Genomic DNA, 19,987 nt, shown 5'->3' with positions numbered 1-19,987 from the left:
TACATCCCCCCCACTGCAGCCATGAGCTTGTTTTTGTTCATACAAGCACTAATCGTCCGTCAGTGTCAGTCTTTTTCTGCAGACAGACAGAGTGACGCATGACGGGTGCAAAGGTGAAACATATTCAGCAAATGCTGGCTGGGTAGGGGAGAGTGGGGCATCTTGCCACAGGGGTAAGTTGTCACAGAATATATAACTGTAATCTGAGGTGAGAACAATTTTCATGTTTTTCAAACATAAAAGTAAAAAAAAAAACACTCAACTGCACTATTCATGTAGTAAAACTTATTTCAATTACATTATTTTTTAAACATAGAATAGAGGAAAGAAAATGTGTATTTTGACATGAAAACTAAAGTCCTGTACTAAAACTAATTTGTGGAATAGCTATGAATAGCACACGTCCCCGGGGTAAGTTGGCTCAGTGCTTTCAGGACAGTTTGCCCCAGTATGCACAATCGACCTCCAGAAGCTAATGCCACTAGCTGCTAAAGTTGGTGGTTGCTATGCATGAAGTATGTATTGCTATACGGCTTCACACAGTGTTAGAAATAATAATTGTTATAAATGATGTAGCCACAAAATGGCTGAAAAAAACAAAGGATGAATAATAACTCTTTAAGTAAAATATAATGCTAAAATACTTTTTGTTGGGAATATGCAAACATAAGGACAAAAATAAAGAAGTAAGGAAGGACAAAAGGAAGTTTGTTAAAATGGTTTGAAAATATGAACAAAAGACCAACGATGCTATTTTTAAACATGTTCTTATTTGTTAAAAAATATGTGAAAATTTACCGCGTATAGGGTAACATCTGACACAGTTATAGGGCAACTCGTCACAAACACACATTCTGTTCTTCCATTTATATTAAAGTGAGAAGTAAAAATCTAAAGATTATACATTTTCTTATTTAATTTAATGTGGAAAATGAGTGATGGTGATGTACAGAGGCCAAGAAAAAAAAAATGACGGCAAAAGGTGTGACTACATGTCTTGCCCTCCTTAAATAAAACCATTCACACAAAAAACAATCACATTTTTCACTTTATTTTAATAAAAGACCATTATGGTTGCAGGTACATCTTCAGATACAAAAACAGACTTTTGCCAACATTCATGCACAGTCACACTCTCAAGTGCACAGACAGACCTTCAGTGAAACCAAATACACCCCAGTGCAACCTGAGATAACAGTGTTATCTAGCACACACTCGCATAACCACACAGTACCACCCCATTGTTTTTACTGTTGCAACAGCGTTTGCAGAGTAACAGTCACTCTGGGGCCATTTTCATTCATAAAACACACCCATAAATAGTAAGTCATTATTGTTTGTATGTGCCACAAAGTAAAATAAAATGTTTACAGTAAGAAAACTGTACAATGAAGACATAATAAACAATATATTAAAAGGGTTAATACATTCACTAATACATAAATAATTCATTGGTACATGACTCAATACAATATGCAAAGACAGCAGGTGTTACAGTAACAGACAGGTTACATTTCACTAAAACAGAATAAATACAAACACAGGACACAGTGTGTTTGTATATGTGGCAAAAGGTTTCCCATAAAATGTTAATTACTTCTTTTCCAAGTTCCAGCCAGATGCTGAGATCTCATGTTGCCTTCACTGACTGTAGCATCATACATCTATAACATTATTACTGTGTGATAATCCTGTAAATAAACAGAAAAAAAACCTATGATATGATGTCAACATGAGTGTCATGCAACTAAAAAGGCTCACGAGGCCTCCAAAGCTCCAAAATCCCATCTTGTTATATCACTGGCCACTAGGTGGTGCCATTTAGCCAGTAAAACAAGTGTGTTGTCATGTTGAACTTGATATATAAAAGGCTCTGCTGCTTGCAGGTGTTTTCAGTTATTCTGGCTGATTAGATCTCTGCTCAGATTGAATTTGGGTGGAGCCCTGATAGGAGTTTGATCTGGTGGCTGAACTCTGAACTTAAAGGAAGTGATAAAGATGTTAAACACACCCACACGGTCTGGTGCAGATGTCTAATCAGTCAAATTAAATGGGAAAATCTATGTGGGAGTAATATGTAATTGCAGGAGCTTAAAGTCTACAGTGAGATGCTAATTTATTAGGTACACCTTGTTAAACATGATGCAGTTCATAAACAGCAGAGTGATAAACCCTTCTTTTATGAAGCTTATCATCATCAGTTTTGTTGACATTGTGTCAGACTGGTGTTAATGTAGTTGTGTGGTCATTTTATAAGCTGTGGTCTGTGGATCTTATTAGATTAAACCAAGTGTAGCTAGAAGTGGGCAATGCAGATAAATATTCTATAACAGTATATGTGATTTTTATTTTGATTGCTATATCTATCATTATTATAAAGTAAATTTAATAAATACATCTGTTAATTAAAACTGGTAATAGATGGAACCACCAGATGGGAAAGGCTGCTTTTGGCAAACTAAGTTCTGGTGAACAAAATGGAGCATTTAGCAGCTCAAGAGCCAGATATTTCCTCATGAGCTGGTGGAGATCAAAAACTGAGCTAAAAGAGAGAGAATGTTGGATTTAACACTCATTATATGTCCAGAAACAACAACTCCAACTCCAATACATTTAAAATTATATTTATATATAATATATATATATAAATTTAAGTATTACTCATGTTGCTCTGTGTCTGCTGGATGTTTAATAATGTGATTACAGCATGGATGTATTATGAGAACTGGATAACTGACTCAAGATGGAGACCATTGATTTGAATGAAAACTGCTTGGCAAGTGCATAAGCCAAAACGTTTTCTAGATTCTGGGTTTGCTTCTGTGTTGTGTGGTCCACTGCACACACTCATCAGTGTTAGTCTAGCAGGCCCAGCCCACACATTCCTGCTCAGCTCAACGACTTTACATTTGAGGTTCTGAGAAAGTTTTGCAAATATAAATTCTTCATGGATTAATAAAAGAATAATAAAAAGTGTAACAACTGACCTTGTTTGCAGTTTGCAGGGGTTTTTTTTTCTTCAGTACAGTTAGTGGTTACTGGGACAAACTGGCAGCGAGGCTACAGTGCTGAATCCAGATCTCTTAATACATCCATGGTTTACAGCCCCCCCCCCCAAAAAAAATAATACAGGTTTAATTAATATTAGGTTTGTTAGCTGGTTTACATGCTAAATACTTGCTAGCATTTAAAATGAAATGTTGTCTATCGCATTAGCATCAACACTAGCAACATTAGCAACTTAGTGTGCTGCTGTGTAGCTAGAAAAGCTAATAGCATATTGTATAAGTAATGTTTTCTCTATAACAGATTACCGCATGAAAGTGTCTGTTTTTGGCTAATCTAGTGAATAAAATACCCGACAAATCAAGGAACTTCATCACACTGATGTAACAGTCGAAATGTTAAAGAAAAATATCTTGCGGTTACACAAATCCCAATAGGTGTAACTAATAAACTAGTGACTCACTGCAGATTGAGGGTTACATGAACAAAGACCATCCACAACTATTAAAGTTCTCACGGTCCAGTGATGTCATCAACACAAATGATGCATGTAAAAACAGCAGCTTAGTGTGAAAACAAAGGTTTATCTGGCAGGAAAGGACAGTGGTGCTTCCCATTTAAAACAAAATGTGGGTGACTCAATACTGACCTTCAAAGTTCAGTGTCTTCAATGGCCTCTGGTTCTTCTAGGGTGTCCAGACGTCTCTTGCAGGCATCCAGAAGTTTCTTCCTGGGGCCAAGAGGGATATGAATGCTGGTGAGGTCCTGATCTGAACAAAGCAGCAGAGCCTGCAGGTCGATCTTCTCCCTCCTGAAGATCTGCATGAACTCACTGAGGTTTTGAGAGGCCAGGAAGGTCTCCAGAGGACTGTTCTCCGGCTCCAAATCCTGATCCAACGCAACATCAGTCTCCTCCCAGGGCAACTCCTGAAGGTTTCTTTCTTGCAGGCTCAAGGCACTGCCAATACTGTCCTCATCAAAGCTGGGCGAGCGTCGAGGCAGATGTCCCCGTAGACGAACATTCGGTGCCCGACCCACAGGTTCACTCCCTGCTACACTCCCTTCATCCCGCGCCCCGATACCAAACATGCCTCCGCTCATATAGTTCCTCCTGAACACCATGGTGCCGAGCCCAGGTCGGGTGAAAAGGGAATCACGTCCGGAGTCTGCGCTGATTTCCGAATACGCAGCCTCGTGGAGACCTGGGTCGCTCATGGCACGGGAGATGGTGTCGGCTTCGTCATCATCGTCACGGGGGAACATGTCTCGGATGTTGAGGCGCGACCGCTCCTTGGGGTTGGCATACGTGCCCTGTTTTAGGAACATGACGTCGTTGCCAAGCTGCAGGCCGGACAGCGAACGCACACTTTTCCTCCCGTCTTCATAGATCTTGAAGGTTCCATCAACCTGCTTCTTTTTCTCCAACTTCTTCTGTATCTTGGCCTTGCCCTTGGCTGTGGAATGCAGGGTGGCCTGAGAGGAAAGTATAGACATTAAGAATTGATTGAATTTAGAATGAATTTAAACACTATAAATAGTACAACTCGAAGAGAACCAAAGTCTTGCCCCCTTTTTCTCTGTTCTGCTAGCTGTAGCCAGACAACAGTATGCATCAACACTAAAGTTCCCCTCAGTTCGAATCCCCGGAAGGATTCGGGAGAAACTCTTTTTGGGAAAATATGCGGACAGCTGAGAGCTAATAGAACAGCAGCTAACCCAAAAATGAGGCATGATCTATAAACTCCACTTTAACACAAAGTCAAAGAGCAAACACCTGCGAGTATGGCATGTTGGAGGTGACGGTGTTGAACTTGCGGCTCAGTGTGCTCCCGCTGGTGTAGCTAGAAAAGCTAATAGCATCCAGGTTGTCTAAAGCTGCTGACTCCTTCATGAACTTCCTCTCCATACGTTCTCGGTGCTTCTTCTGCAGCTTTGCGCAGTCTTTGATCCGGCGCTCTGCGGCGCGGAACGCCCGGTCTTTGAGTTTGCTGACCAGCTTTGGGTTGAGGGTGATCTGCTTGGCAGCGATGGAGTCCAGGTAGCGAACACAGTCCATGTGACCCTTGGTGGCGGCCATGTCCAGCGGAGTGTGGTAGTCATTGTCCAGACACCACACGTTGGCACCGAAAGCCACCAGGAAGGACAGGCAGTTGTGGTGGCCGTTGGCAGCTGCCAGGTGGAGAGGTGTGTTGCCCCAGATGTCACACTTGTCCGGATCACCTCTGGAAGACAGAGCAGGAAACAGGAAGCCATGTTGGATCTCAACCGCACATTCATTTGAATATTTTCTGCTACTAATCTTAAAGAACGACGTCCTGTGTTTGACCCACCCATTTACCCTGACGTCCTCTCTACACACATTTTCTCACTCTACAGACTATATTCCTCCTTATTCATTTGAAAGTTGCAGTGACTGTCATGAAAAATACTAAATATAACAATTTATGTCCAAAACACTAATATGGAAACGTGACTGACTGTCTGACTGTATTGCTCTTTCATTATCAAGCCTGAATCTGATTTCATATTAATTTTCTGTACATGTAGGCCTATTCTTCTTTGACTTCTGCTGTAAAAGTGCCTTTACACACTGCAGTCTCACTCACAGAAGATATTCGAGATTGCTCTGTATTATGACACGGCTGTGTTATGAATTTACCCTGCGGAGGTTTCTAATTTCATATTCTGCACCAAACAGATGTTTTCTCGCAGAGGTCGGGCATGGTGCAAAGTTAACCCAGGTTCACTGAGAAACTCAACCTCGCTTTGCTGATCCTCTTACACCCCAGACTAAAGTCAGGAAGTAAGACGACTCACATGACCTGAAATTATGTCACTTCATCTCCTGAACAGTGAGAAGGACCCTCAGGTTGAGAGTCAGAGATACTTTGATCAATTATAGTGTGTTTGACAACAGTAACAAATAACAAGACACACTGGACTTTGGTTTTTGGTTCTAAATTGACTATAGTGTAGCATTTTCCTCACTACATACACCAGGATGAGCTGTGTTTATACTGAACTGAAGTCCCTCCTCTTCCTGTTTTCTCTCCTCCCACATGGCCGGGCTGTGGCTGAGCCCTGATCAATAATTGAAGCGCCACAGGTTAAACATGACAGAGGTGACTTTGCATTATTAATCCCACACACCAAGTCTTTTTTTTGCAGACACCCAGAAACACTGTTAGCACACACCGCAGGGTCACCACCTTTATCAGCACGAACCCTGATTTCAGTCCCCGACAGCGGCCTCAAGAAGTGTACAGAGATCAACTTCAATATTAGCAGAGTAATGTGGTTTATTTTTGTATTTGGGGAATCATATTTTACTCCTGTATCGTTTCCTGTCAGCAAAGGCCAGTTAAGCAGATCAGGTTCCAAAGGTTCAGGCAAGAAATGTGTCGCTGTAGTAACACCGAGGACGAATCACACCGAACTGTCCCAAATAGTAACTTGACCATGTGCAGCTCTGCCAGCGGCTCTGACTCAGAGACGACACACAAACCTCACACCTGTTTACTAGCAACACGTACCGACATGCAGCCCTGTCTGAGGACAGAAAACTCAAAGTTCCTCTGGACAAAATGTGCACATTGAGCCTCCCACCGTCTCCACCATCTGTTAATTGTTTCTATCCAATACAGGTCACACAGCAGACTGCACATGACGCTTCAGTATTTGCCCAAAGACCCGGAAACCAACCGGTACTAGAGATGAGAATGTCAGTCGGCTCCATACTTTGATCCAGACTGCCGGACGAACTCACATGAAGTTTTGTACAAACATTTATAATCCCCAGACGACGAGGCATACTGACTTTTTAGGTGATCCCCTCACTTTTCTTCATCTTGTCTTCAGTGTCTACTTGGACCCAGGTGAGAATAGTCACAGAAAAACTATCTGATTATTTACATCCAGTCCCCTTGTTTAGCTACAGAGAGTGACACAATCCAAGTAGGGAGGAGGATGTGATGGATGAACGGGTCAAACACTGGACATCCACCCAGGAGATTGGAATGTAATGTCCAGTGTCCAATGTAATGTGAAGGAATTTTTATTATTTTCAGCTTTCAATCACAGTTTACTTCAGTTTAAGCAACAGAGAGGAGAGGAGATCAACATTCGTCTGCCATGCAGGTGCAAATAGCCACACTGGCTGCAAACAGCATTGTTAGGTTACTGACACCTGGGTAGGGATGTTCCTGATGAATTTCTCTGCTGATTAAAGGCAAACTGTAATTTAGACCAGTCAGCTGGTCTAACGGTAAGAAAGCACTCGGAAAACAGCTCAAACTGATCACAATTAATTAACTGATCATGTTAAACACTGTCTAGAAAAATACAGCGTGTATTAAGAGCCATTTGAAGCCATTTCCAGTCTACAATCACCGAATCACATTTTAAATGTTGCTGAAATGTGTGTCATTTTGCACCCTGCAAACACTGCACATTATCTTACAAAACATAACAACAACAACTCACTACATGCTTCATCTTTTCAGACTGAAGACAGGATCACAGAATGTGGGGCTAAATGACGTTGTTTACCTGGAGCCAATGTGTGTGGATAATGTTAGCAGTGCTAGCAGCAAATAAATAGTTTAACCAACGAGTATTTCTGGTTCTGACTAGCGAGGGTGGCGACATTTAATCATAAAGCCAACTAAATGTGCACATCCCTACACCTGGCTGCTAATAGCATCTGCCAGAATTTAATATATCCAGTACTTATTTTTCCCTCCAGCAGTGTTTTGTGGACTAACTAGACTGAATTTTCATTTTGGGTGAACTATCCCTTTAGTAAATAAAACCATCAGATGTTTGTCTTTTTACTTTTATTGTTGCTTATTTATTTTAAATATTTGATGTTACACAGAGAGGATCTGTGGTCAGGTGTTCAGGTGCTTTAACACTACATTTTCTATATGTCTCCTCTTAAAGACAGGGTATTTTTTATCAGGTAACAATGAAGGAACAGTTTGATCTTATGTTGTGCCTAAGTGGCCCCTGGGCTCTGGGACAGTTGCCTGTGTTGCCAAGCTGGTAATCCTGCCCTACAAAAAAAATAATTCCCAACTATTTTGTTAATCGATTGATTGTTGAAGCAATTTTTCATTCAGTGTTTCAATTCATGGCAGAAAATGGCCATTTTCTGCCTCTCAAATACAAATATTTAGTGCTTTTCTCTGTTTTGTATCATATTAAACTGAATATTGTGGGTTTGGACTGACCAAACAGGATGTAAAAGACATCACCTTGGACCACTTTATTTTCAGGTTTCTTACTTGACAACCACTTCAGCTACTTGAGAAGTTTGTTTTTTGTCAAATAAATAAAAGGTTTTGTTGGAAAATATTTGCAGGACAAATAATTAAAAAGAAATAAAATAAATCAGAAAAGTGAACCATATTCTGCGAAATGTATGTAAAATCTCTTCCTCTTTCATTTACCTTCTGCTGTGAACTCTGATCTGCAGCTCAGCTCTAGTCGTCTTTCTCTGCTTCACGTCCACTCTGCAGCACATCCTGCAGGGACGCTCGTATGAAGAAGACGCTCTATCCATCACCGTGACCTTTCCTGTGTCTGCACTCGCTCCGCAGCATCAAACTGAACTGTCCTCCTCTTTACTGCTCGCCTTATAAACCTGCCACCAGCACCGTGACACACTGCTGCCTCAGACAACAGGCAGTAAATATTCTTGAAAGGCTGTTTTGTCTGTCTGCTAAACCTCGAACAAAAGACTCCTCTGATACAACTTATCTCAGCAGAATATAGACTTACTCCTCGAGCCTTTCAGAATTATCTCAGTTTTCTCTTACAAACACTCAACGAACGCCCAGTGTGAGCGAGGCGCTCAGATCAAATCCTTCATCAGTTTCAGTAACTGATCTGAATAAAAATGGCCTCTGTATTGTAACTGAATCAGATTATAGTTGCTGATCTGCTATGTAATGGATTAGCCTGAGCCACATACATCTGTGAGATTAAATTTAAAGTTATTGAGCTCCTCACTATAGACTGTGTGTGTTTATGTTACATGTTTGATATCCTGCTGCAGTGACCTTTCTCTGTAATCAGGCAGTTAAAATGTACAGACCTCCATCTGCAGCTGCACTGATTAGATCAGTGACGGAGGCACGGACACGGTTTTATATTCAGGCTAATATGAGCAGACACAGTCACTGAGGTAAAGTTATAATACACAACAAATAAAGGCAAACATGTCTATTTTTTTTTAACCTGGAAGATTCTTAACAGTTTACACCGGTGTGGCAACACCTTTATGGAAGAGTACTATGTGTACCTTACATGTATTTTTATTCAGTATTTTATCTTTTATCTTTTTTATTTATTTGTGATGGTAGTGTTGTATTTCATTTTTCTCCTGCTTAATTTACATCATTATTGTTTGTGAAGCACTTTGTGAAGCAGTGACAGGTGATTTATTATTATTATTATTATTATTTTTATTATTATTATCATTATTATTATTATTATCATCGTCATTATCATTATTACTATTATTAAGGCCAGGCATGAGGATTTAGGGTTGTTGATTTGCCGTCTATCATTATTAGTTGTTTGGTCTGTAAAATGTTAGAAAATGGTGGAAAATGTTGATCAAAGCCCAAGATTAATTAATTTAATAGTTGACAACTCGCTGATTATTCAACTAATTGTTGCAACTTTTCTGTGTTCTGACTTGATTATAGTGATGAAAGTTCTTCTGCTTAAAATAAGTGACGTTTGTGATTGAAATGGAAAAAATCGACTTCTTTCAGAAAACTTGAAGAAACTGAGTAAATTGTCAAACCTTCATTTTGCCAAATTAGTGTCATTTACATGTTGAAACTTAAAAATTAAACCTATTTATTTTTTCGGTACTGTATCAATTAACACACATGATTTACTATTGAAAATGTGTAATAGTCGTTCATGTCGTTTTATCTACTTTTCACAAGGTTTCTAGATGAGCATTGTGAAGTTTTGTGACAGGACATGAGTTTTTAGCATAGCATTAGCAAATACATAAACATGTAGCCATTTAGCATCAATACTAAATGCATGAGAACAGTCAGCACCTTCAACTGGTTTGTAAAATAATCTTGAAAAGAAAAACATCATAACATCTCAGAAATAATTTAGGTAACAGGACTGATGAGATTGACATTCTCATCCATAATTAGAATATGATCAGAAACAGATAAAATTTAGAAAGAATATTTATTTTTAGTCTTGGTTATTGTTGTTAGTTCTTGTTGACCACGTGTAAAGTCCCAGATATTTACATGGTGAGACCTGCCAGGGCACCAGGACTGAGTGAAAACCTGGAAACATCACTAAAATGTGTTGTCGTTGTTTTTAGACCAAATGATTATGAACTGTATTATTAGACTAAAACCTTATATTTTCAGCGTCCTGGGTAGTTTTTATTAAGGTTTTGCATTGTGTATCTTCAAATGGCTAATAGAACAAAGTACATGATAATTTGCTTTATAATATAATGTATTGTAAAGATACTTTTCATTCATATTCATGCATGTTTTGTCATGGAGACTGAAAAGGCACCGGTTCATTGAAATGTCTGATGAATCAAACTAAATCTTGACACATTGACAAAACAGTTGAAATGACTTTACTCTTACTGTTTATTGAGATAAAAAACCTTCGCTCCTGGATGAAATAAGTTGCTGATGAGACAGAAACTTATCCAGACCCTGATCCCTGGTCTCTGGTCTCTGGTCTCTGTGGACTCACCCTCTCCCCACGATGAGCCGGAGCGCCTCCAGGTTGCCGTGGTAAGCGGCCCATAGGGTCGGTGTCATCCCATCCTCGTCCGGTGCGTTCAGCTCCTTCCGTGTGGCCTCCTTCAGCACGTCCAGGTAGCCGTCCCGGGCCGCCCGGTGGTACCGGTCGTTCATGGCGACGCCCTCGGCTCACTCTGAGTTCGGTTCCATCGAGGGTCCGGAGGGTTTGCCCTGTTATTTAGGCAACTTTTAGTCCGGGACGAGGCGTGTGTGGACGGGCGGGCGGCCTGGAAAGGCAGGGAGCTGCGGGGCTGACAGGCTGGTTGCTAGGAGACGAACACGAGGCGTGCTGGTTGTCAGAGAGGGGCGGGGCTAAGATGATTAGACCTCCTCCTCGCGGCTTTTCATTGCTTCTATACTTGTTTGTTATTTATTATGTTTTCATGATTTTTTTTTTAAATTATGGTGTATTTATTTATTTTGTAAATACACCATTTATTCTATTACCGTATATTTTATCTGATTATTATTATTGTTCTGTCTTTTATTACTTAACTTTTTTTTTAAATTGAGCTTCTCAGCATTTCTTAGTATCTAATAATGTTACTTTTTTTGTATATGGGTCAAATTATTTTCACTGTCTACATTAAAGGAAAAGGTCTATTTTTATTTTTGCAGACCAGGCAATTGTGTTAAAATGATTTTAAATTCAGTGAAATATGCTCATTTTCTAAGTTTGTTAACACAGACAAACAAGGTGCTTACTTTAGATCATGTGACAATTCTAACACTGTGAGAACTGGAGAAATTTAATGTGTTACAACTGTCCCCTGGTAGCTAACAATTAATATAGACTAGCTAGTTAACTAGCTACATGACAGTTGATGCAGATCAGATTGATCTGCTGGCTAGTTAGAACTGATATTGGAGCACAGAGCGAAAAAGGGCGGGACTTAGGAAGGGTCAGTTACATTTATTCTGGTTACAGTTAGCATATTCAATTAAACAGAACATTAGATAACCATTAGATGTGCTTATGTCAAGCTAAAGTAGTTGGTTAGCTAGCTGCTGACACACAGTATGTCAGTTCCACCACTAGGGAGTTGTAGTCTTCACTGTTAAACAACCATTATGGCTGCTGAAAATCTACCTAACACAACTCAGGTAGAAATCATGTTTATGAACGAGATAATGTATTAAAGTTGTAACGTATTAAAGTTTTATTCATGTTGCTTTTAATCACATGCGCCAACTTTCTTCCTTACTCTCTGATGTATCTGAAGTATTTTGTATTTTCCCAAAATTAGCAACAAGCTAGCAATGGCTAATTATGGATTTCTTAGACATGTTAATGACGTCTTCTTCGAGTGAGCTGTAACGTTAGCACCACTGAGCTAGCTTGCACTGTGACACGATAGTTCAGTAGAAAGAAAACAGTTCCTCTATGAAACTGCTCACACCAGTATCTGTAGATTATCTTGAGTAAACAAAACCTGGCAATTCAAACCAAAACTATCTAGCTGGCTCCACAGGTAAGAGGAGAAATATGCATTTTTTTATTTTAGGGTGAACTGTCCCTTTAAATGTGCGTGCCCTGTGGTTGCAATAAAAGATACTGATTAAAAGATACTGTAACTCTGACCAAACACAAAGCTGCGATGGATAATATGACTCAAACAACTTTTATGAGTCTTCTGATTGTTTTCCATTCAGGACGGATATGAATGGAAAACACCAGCTGTCTGAAACAGGAGGAAAATAATAAAGACATAGTTCTCAAAAGGCAAATCTGTGATGAAAATAAAAGTACACTCAGCTTGTTTCAGCTTGTCTGAAACATGCAAAACCAGCTATTTGTTCCCCTACATTAGAGAGAGAAACTCAGCTGCAGCTCGTTATCAGATTTGACTGAACCATTAAGCTGCTACTCGCCACTCTGCAGTGATAAGAGTAAAGTTACACTTATAGGTCAGTTCCTGGTGTTGACTGTACGCAAACAGTGACACACATGGCACCGAGCCCAGCTGATAAACCCTTTCAAAGTAAATTACAAAAGTAAAGGCACTGACTTTAAGAACAAAAAAAAAACAAAAAACAAGGCTGCGTCATTTGGAGCAACAAAACAAACTTTGTTCAAGTGGAAAAAAGGTCAACATGAAAAGTAAACATGATACCTGTCGCTTTTCTTATGAAAGGTGTGTCGTTTTTGATGTACACTCTGAGAAATAAGGGTTCCACAAGGGTTCTCTCTGAAGGGCAGAGGTTCCATCCAGAACATTTGCTTCTGAAAAATTATTTGTAAGGCTAAGGGTTCCATTACATTTTTTTTTTTTTTTTTTCAAAAAAGGAACTCTTTTTGGAAGAATCCTTTGGAAGACAAAAAGGTTAAAGGTGAAACCCTTATAAAAGATTTTTTGATCCCCCTGGGTGGGTTCTACATGAGACACTTGAAATTTGAATGGGGTCTCAAAAGAACAACAAGTGTGGATTCCAGATGAAACCCTTGGAATATAAAACGGTTCACAGTAGAACCCCCTGGGTGCGTTCTAGATGGAACCCTTGGAATGTAAAAGGGTTCTCAGTGGAACACCCTCAGTGGGTTCAAGATGAAACCCTTGGAATAAAAAAAAGGTTCTTGGTACAACCCCTGAGTGGGTTCTAGATGAAACCCTTGGAATATAGGATTGTTCTTGGTAGAACATTGGGTGGGTTCTAGATGAAACCATTGGAAAATAAAAGGGTTGTTGATAGAATACCCTGGTTGGGTTCTTCTTACCACCCTTAGAAGGTGGAAAGGTTCTTTAGAAACCCCAAGAGAGGGTTCTGGGTAGAGCCATTACACCAGAAAATGGTTCTCTGTAGAAACTCTCATGCCTGGCTGGAACCTTTCACAGATGGTTCTAGGTATAACTTTTTAAGTTGAGTTCTATGTAGGACCGTGGAAGTGGAACCTTCATTAAGGTTGTTCTACCAGGAATCAAAGAAGGTTGGACAAGCTGAAGAACCCCGTACAGTTCTACCTGGCACCTTTCGTTCTGTGAGTGTTCTAGGTGGAGACCACACCCTCAGCAGTGTCAGAAGGCGGTTCAGGAGGTTCAGCTGCACCTTCATGCCTTCACATGTCAAGCGACAGGATTTCAGCTGACAGGAACCTGAATGGAGAACAGAAGAACAACACGAAGAGAGAAATAAATTTTAGATTGATTTTAGAAGAAGGAGGAACATGAATTCAGATCCTGGGGCCACAGAACTGGAGTCCTCCTGGGGGACACCTGGAAATCCCCCTGGTGATGACCCAGACCATCAGATCCAGGAGGACCCTGAGCTGGACCCGGTGCTGGTTTGGGTTCCCAGCGGACGGCGTCTGATCTCTGGTCTTCTGGGTCTGAATGTGGTTCTTCTGGGAGCCGCTCTGGTGGCCGGACAGGCCTTCAACCCCGATGGCCTGAAGCACCATGAGCCCCAGCTGTTCATGCTGCTGCTGATGGGGGTCAGTCTGGTGTGGATGCTGTGGTACCTGCTGTGGGCCAGGAAGCAGCCCGGCATCTGTCCTCATAAAGACCACCACGCTGGGGGGATCACTGTCACCTGTGAGTGTCCTCATTGAGACAGAATGTCAGATAATATTTGTTTTCTGACGTTTAATGAGCTCTTCTGTCTCCAGTGGTCCTCATGCTGTTTGCTGCCTTCAGTCTGCTGCTGTACGTCTGCAGGATCGGTTATCTGATCAGTATGAGGGACTGTAGACCTGCTGCTCAGGTGATCTCTCCATTCATCGAGGCTCCTTTTCTCACTCTGCAGGTAAACACATTTACACCCTGGTAGAGAGAGTCTCTGAAAGAGGTGCCAAAACAACAGCAAGTAACAAAAGTGTTGAGCAACTTTTAATCAAACTCAAACTCTTAACTTTTGAAATAAACTAAAAAAAAAAAGTTTTGCCGACCAAGTTGAGACAATCTGCTTTTCTTCTGTAGATAAACTTGAATTTGAAGTGAGGTGTGACCCTGAAAATTAAACAGATTTAATTGAAAATATTAAAATATTAACCATTATTCACTTTCACTTCAATGAATTTACTCAATAATTTTTGAAACAGTTTTTTGGGGAGTTTCCAAAACTCAAAGAAGAAGAAAAGTAAATTATCTCAACTTAACATTATTAGTTAAAACTTCTACTTCAAACTTCTAAAGTTTGAGCTGGGTAAGTTGCCCTGAACTTTTGAGTTTTCTTAACTTTTTCTTTCTTTGCAGTATCTTTTATACATTTGAGCCGATTATATAAATGAGTCAAAATAAGTGCATTTATGTGGAAATAACAGGCTCTCATCAGTAAGACAATACACACATTTTAGATGCTTTATAATCATCTTAAATTTTGCAGAATTTGTTCCAGTCTTTTATTTATTTGGTGACCTAAATAAAATCTCCTGTGACCCATCTTTGAAAGGAAGTTATATTATCATAAATATTAGATTTTATAATGATTTACATAATGATAATTTGAATTAGCATTTTGATGAGTTACCCCTGTTTTTTGAGGAAATTATTAAAGGTGATAAATAAATTCTAAACCTTGGTTACAACTTAACAACAAGGTCTTAATAATCCCAAAATAAACTAATGACTCAAAACAGGATCTGTGAAATAACATAACTCATAGATCCACTTTCAGATTTCAGCTCCATCTTATGGTCTTTATCAGTGTGAGGAACTGTTAAATTCACTGCCTCAAATTTCTCTAAAACTTGCAAGATTAAGAGACAGACCTCATAAACAAATCTTAGATTATTAAAATGTGATTTAATAATGTGAAGGCTGTGCAGACAGGTTATATTAAAACCTGAAATATTTAAGGGATTTATAAATCAGTGCTTCTGTTATGTACTGGATGCAAACCGAAAATGCAAAAAATGACTTTCGGTCATTATTTGCATGTCTCCTTCACACTTATTGTCGGTCTTTTTTCTGCAGCACTTTGACAGTATAGATTGTATTATTAAAAAAAAAAACAATTTAATAAATAAATCTTTAAATTGTTAGTGTTTTGTCCTCAAGTTTCCTCATTGAAAAACTTATTTTTCTTTTGCAGACATATTTACTGTGGGCTCACTCCAAAGACTGCATTCATAGACACAAGATCATCACCAGGTAAAAAAAAAGCAGATATTTCATACATTTCTATCAGTTTAAAGGATGAGTGTTATTTCTAGCTTCAGATGTATGTTTTTTTGTATTTATTTCTCTACCATCATATTTGAATATGTTTACATTTGCATGCTGTGTCTGATGCAGGTCGGGGCTGATGTTGATCCTCTCAGCTGACCTGCTGCTGTGGTTGAACGCGGTGACCGAGGACACCATCCACGAAGAGATCGAGTTAGAAAAAGAGGACAGGCTCGAGTTCAACAACACAAACTCATCTGAGGCAGACGTCTCTGATTTACCAGGTAGTTTAAGGACAACATCTTTATTTATGGAGAGAAAATTAGGATCCCTGCAGAGAGAGACCTTTTTGTCTAACAGTCACCAGACTCCATTTACAAAAACAGTAATTTTATCATTGTAAAACACTCTTCATTCAAACTTGACTGACACAAAATAAAACTCACCAAAAACATATTTCCATTGTTCCAACAATCACCAACTCTTAATTCAAAGAGTTAGATATAAAAATATCACAGGGAGGAGTGAGAAGGAGGTCAGACATCAGATAAGCAGCGGGGACGTACGGGACGTGGAACCAGAATATTTTCACACCTAACTCAGTGGATTAGGAGTTTCTTGCAACCAAAACGGAGCTGGTGATTGTTGGAGCAGTGGAAAGACAAACCAAAATGTTTTTGGTGAGATTTATCTTGTTTCTGTCAAGTTTGAACAAATTGTGTTTTATAGCACTAAAATAACTGTTTCTGTAAATGGGATTTTACTCTTCAACAACAACGCGTTTCTCTTTAGGGCTCATTTCCATAATGTTATCAGACTCTTAGAATAAAAATCTGAGCCTGTCAGTGGCAAAAACAAACACTTTAAAGGGACATACTTTGACCATTCATAGTTGCTCACAGACTTAACTTTATCTCAAGATGGATACATCGAACAAAGTCCCCATGATCAAATCTTTCTTAAAGTCCCATGTTGAAGAAATTCTCTTGTGTTATAAAAGACTAAATTACAGAGAACATGTTCCAATGTTTTTTGAGCATTCTTCAACTTTCATTGCCTCTTTTGTGACATTTTTGGAACATGTTGCAGGCATCAGATTCAGAATGAGTGTATATCTACAAAAACAATACAATTTATGAGTTTGAACATTAAATTTCTTGTCTTTGTTTACTGTAAGTCAAAAAATATTTGCAAATTATTGCGTTCTGCTATGTATGTTCCTTCTTTCCTGCTTCCAGGACTTGTGAATTTGACCTTCTGTCAGTGCAGTGCGAGTGCCGCCTGCCTCACCTTCAGGAAGGCCTTCGAGATCCTTTACCCCTTCCACATGGAGTACTACCTGATGGCGGGCTGCATGGTCTACGTGATGTGGAAGAACGTGGGCCGCAGGATGAGTCCAGGTAACCACCACGTCTCTGAGAAGCTCACCTTTCGTGTCGTCTACGAAGGCGGGATCATATACGGACTTGTGTTTGGCTCCTTGGTCCTCGTAGCAGGAGTGACCATCTTCATCCTCTACCAGGTGTGGGTGTGCCAGCGGGAGCAACGCCTCACCGCCTTCCTCGTATTTTACGGCTACCATCTCGCGGTCATGCCCGTCATGTCGCTCTGCTCCCTGGCTGGGATGCTGGTCTACAGACTGGAGAGGAGGGCCAACGAAGGGGGACACAACCCCACCCGTAGCCTGGACGTGATCCTCCTGGTGGCGGCGGCTCTGGGCCAGCTCGCCCTGTCCTACTTCTCTTTGGTGGCGGCCCTGGCCGTGGGAACCCAAGGGACTCTGGGGGACCTCGACCTGTCCTACTCCCTCCTCAGCCTGCTGGAGCTCATCCTGCAGAACATCTTCATCATCGAGGGCCTCCACAGGCACCCGAGTCTCTACGCCAAGAAGAAGCAGAAGCAGCGGAGCAGCATATTCAAGGTAAACAACTCACTGAACCTGCAGCTCATGTCACTGTTTTGTAAACTTGAACAAGTCGGTCATTAAAAGATTTTGTTTCAATCATAAACTGTCCCACAGCCAAAGAAAAAGGTGCCAATACAAGAGGAAAATAAGACGGGTATTTCACTGCTGGAGGGGAACACGACAACTCCTGTTCAAGAGCATGATGGGAAAAATCCCTGGACCAAAAGAGCAATTAAAGAAATCTGTGCTTTCCTCATCCTCTCTAATGTCATGGTAACATCATGTGTTTAATAGCTGATTTAAAGGGCGAGTCCATTATTTTTTTACTTTATTTTTTTTGAGGTTTTTATACAATTTTGTAGCTTCCCAGTTGGAGAGACCAAAGGCAATTGCAACAAACTCAATTTCTCCAATGAGAAACAAGCTAGAGTGATGACACTCACTCTGCACACGCTCAGTAGAACTCTCTCTCTTTGCATGTGGAAAAGCATCATGAGATATAGGGTTACTTCTTGGACTTGTTTAAAGTTTAGATGACTGCAAATTTAAACTTTCATCAATTTTATCTCCACATTATTGGTTAAAAAATAACATGAACAAACTATGCTACTATAGGTGTTGCTAGCTAGCAAGCTACAAGATCTAGCCACATGACCCAAAAACTAAATTTTATAGTAATGTGATTACTTTTACATGTGCTTTTATTTGGATACACTGGCTTTATATGACTTACTTTACAGTGTTACAACTGACCCCACCAAGTGGGTATACCCTGACTTCTGGCTTTAAATTTAATATTACAGTGCTGTCCTTATTAGTGAAAATATGTCAACTGTATTACTAATTAGTGCACATACATACATATATAAATATAATAAATGTTAAAAATGTTACAGTTGCCCCTGGTCTCCCCTAGTGTTAAAAATTTGGTCAAAATATGCATGATTGAGACTGGTGAAACCATTTTCCCATGTGACCTGACGAATGTTTCTGTATGATAATGGTGTTACATATAAACCCCAGTTGTGGGAGGAGAGGGAAGGCCATCAGTGCTGTAACCTACATAACCACTTTTTACTAAAAGACAGGCTTCTATTTGAAAAACACAGAAAATAAGTCGCCCTTTAAAATAAAGTTTGTTGGTTCTGCATTCATGTAATACATCCATGTTCCCTGTTCTTGCAGCTGTGGGTCATCCCTGCGTTTGGAGTCCACCCCCAGTTCGAGAACGGCCTCGGAAAACAGTTCTTTGGTTTCTCAGTTTGGTTTGTTCTGGTGAACTTGGGTCAGCCGCTCAGCGTGTTCTACAGGATGCACTCTGTGGGAGCTTTAATGGAGCTGCTCATCTCTGCATGACGAACAATACAAATACATGACTGTTGAAGTAGATAAAACAACTTTTATAACTTATTTGGTTTTTATTTGTACGTGGACGCCCCTCTACACTTTTGGACCGAGGCTGTTTTTCATGGTTTGGGCCTTTTAGCTCTACACCATGCAAAAATATTTGACAGTAGTGTTCTTCTAATTGTGTGTCAACAGTTTGTGTTTGTTCCCGTCCTGTTTCAACATGACAACGCCCGTGTGCACAAAGCCAGCACCATACGGAAATGATTTGCCCAGTTTGGTGTGGTGGAGCTTAACTGTTTAAAGAAAGATTTGGAATAAAGCTACACAAAGGCAAAACCTGCAAAATGAAATATTTCAATATGTTCAGCAGGCAGCAGCCTTTCAACCAATCATAACAAAATTAAACTGAACTTGTGCATAAAATGAGGAACTGCTTTTAGACTGTGAAATAAAAACTTACCTGATTAAATAAACATCCCTTTAAAATATTAAATATCTTCACAATCTTATAATCTATAAACCCAAAAGACACTTAAATTTGACTTGACTAGGACTGCAGATAATCACCTTTGCATAGAGTTGATCAGGCTGCTGTTTGTGGGTGAAATGTTGACACAAACTGCATTCAAGCCACGACCCCTGTGAGGACGAGGAGCACACAGATGAGCTTCCCTGAGACGGTTTGCACAGAAAATCTTTGGTTTTGCAGCGTGGCTGGTCTGGACAATCCTGCAGGTAAAGGAGCTGGATGTGGAGGTTCTGGGCTGATGTGGTTACACATGCAGGCTGCCAAATTCTCAGAAATGATGTTGAAG

At 40.0% G+C, this 19,987-nt stretch overlaps 2 protein-coding genes across 2 annotated transcripts; one reads left to right on the top strand and one right to left on the bottom strand.

The window, feature by feature from the left end:
• Window positions 1-1,042: 1,042 nt before the first annotated feature.
• LOC146312419 (pre-mRNA splicing regulator USH1G-like) lies at window positions 1,043-11,119 on the bottom strand. Its single transcript, XM_084741525.1, has 4 exons — window positions 10,765-11,119; window positions 4,781-5,228; window positions 3,656-4,479; window positions 1,043-1,691 (listed from the first exon to the last, which is right to left on the bottom strand). Exons 1-3 carry the CDS (start codon window positions 10,926-10,928, stop codon window positions 3,658-3,660), a joined length of 1,434 nt encoding a protein of 477 aa, XP_084597651.1. The 5' UTR covers window positions 10,929-11,119; the 3' UTR covers window positions 1,043-1,691; window positions 3,656-3,657.
• A 2,751-nt stretch (window positions 11,120-13,870) lies between these two features.
• Window positions 13,871-19,746, top strand: LOC146312418 (proton channel OTOP3-like). The gene is made up of 7 exons (XM_084740878.1): window positions 13,871-14,344; window positions 14,419-14,555; window positions 15,843-15,901; window positions 16,046-16,200; window positions 17,155-17,837; window positions 17,937-18,095; window positions 19,008-19,746. The coding sequence occupies exons 1-7, from the start codon at window positions 13,978-13,980 to the stop codon at window positions 19,176-19,178; spliced, it is 1,731 nt and encodes a 576-aa protein (XP_084597004.1). The 5' UTR covers window positions 13,871-13,977; the 3' UTR covers window positions 19,179-19,746.
• Window positions 19,747-19,987: the final 241 nt, after the last annotated feature.

Source organism: Lutjanus erythropterus, chromosome 17, assembly GCF_056507025.1.
Source record: "Lutjanus erythropterus isolate fLutEry1 chromosome 17, fLutEry1.hap2, whole genome shotgun sequence".
Taxonomy (NCBI): Eukaryota; Metazoa; Chordata; class Actinopteri; order Lutjaniformes; family Lutjanidae; genus Lutjanus; species Lutjanus erythropterus.
The sequence above is the reverse complement of the archived record's forward strand: the minus strand, read 5'-3'. Positions and strand labels throughout refer to the sequence as shown.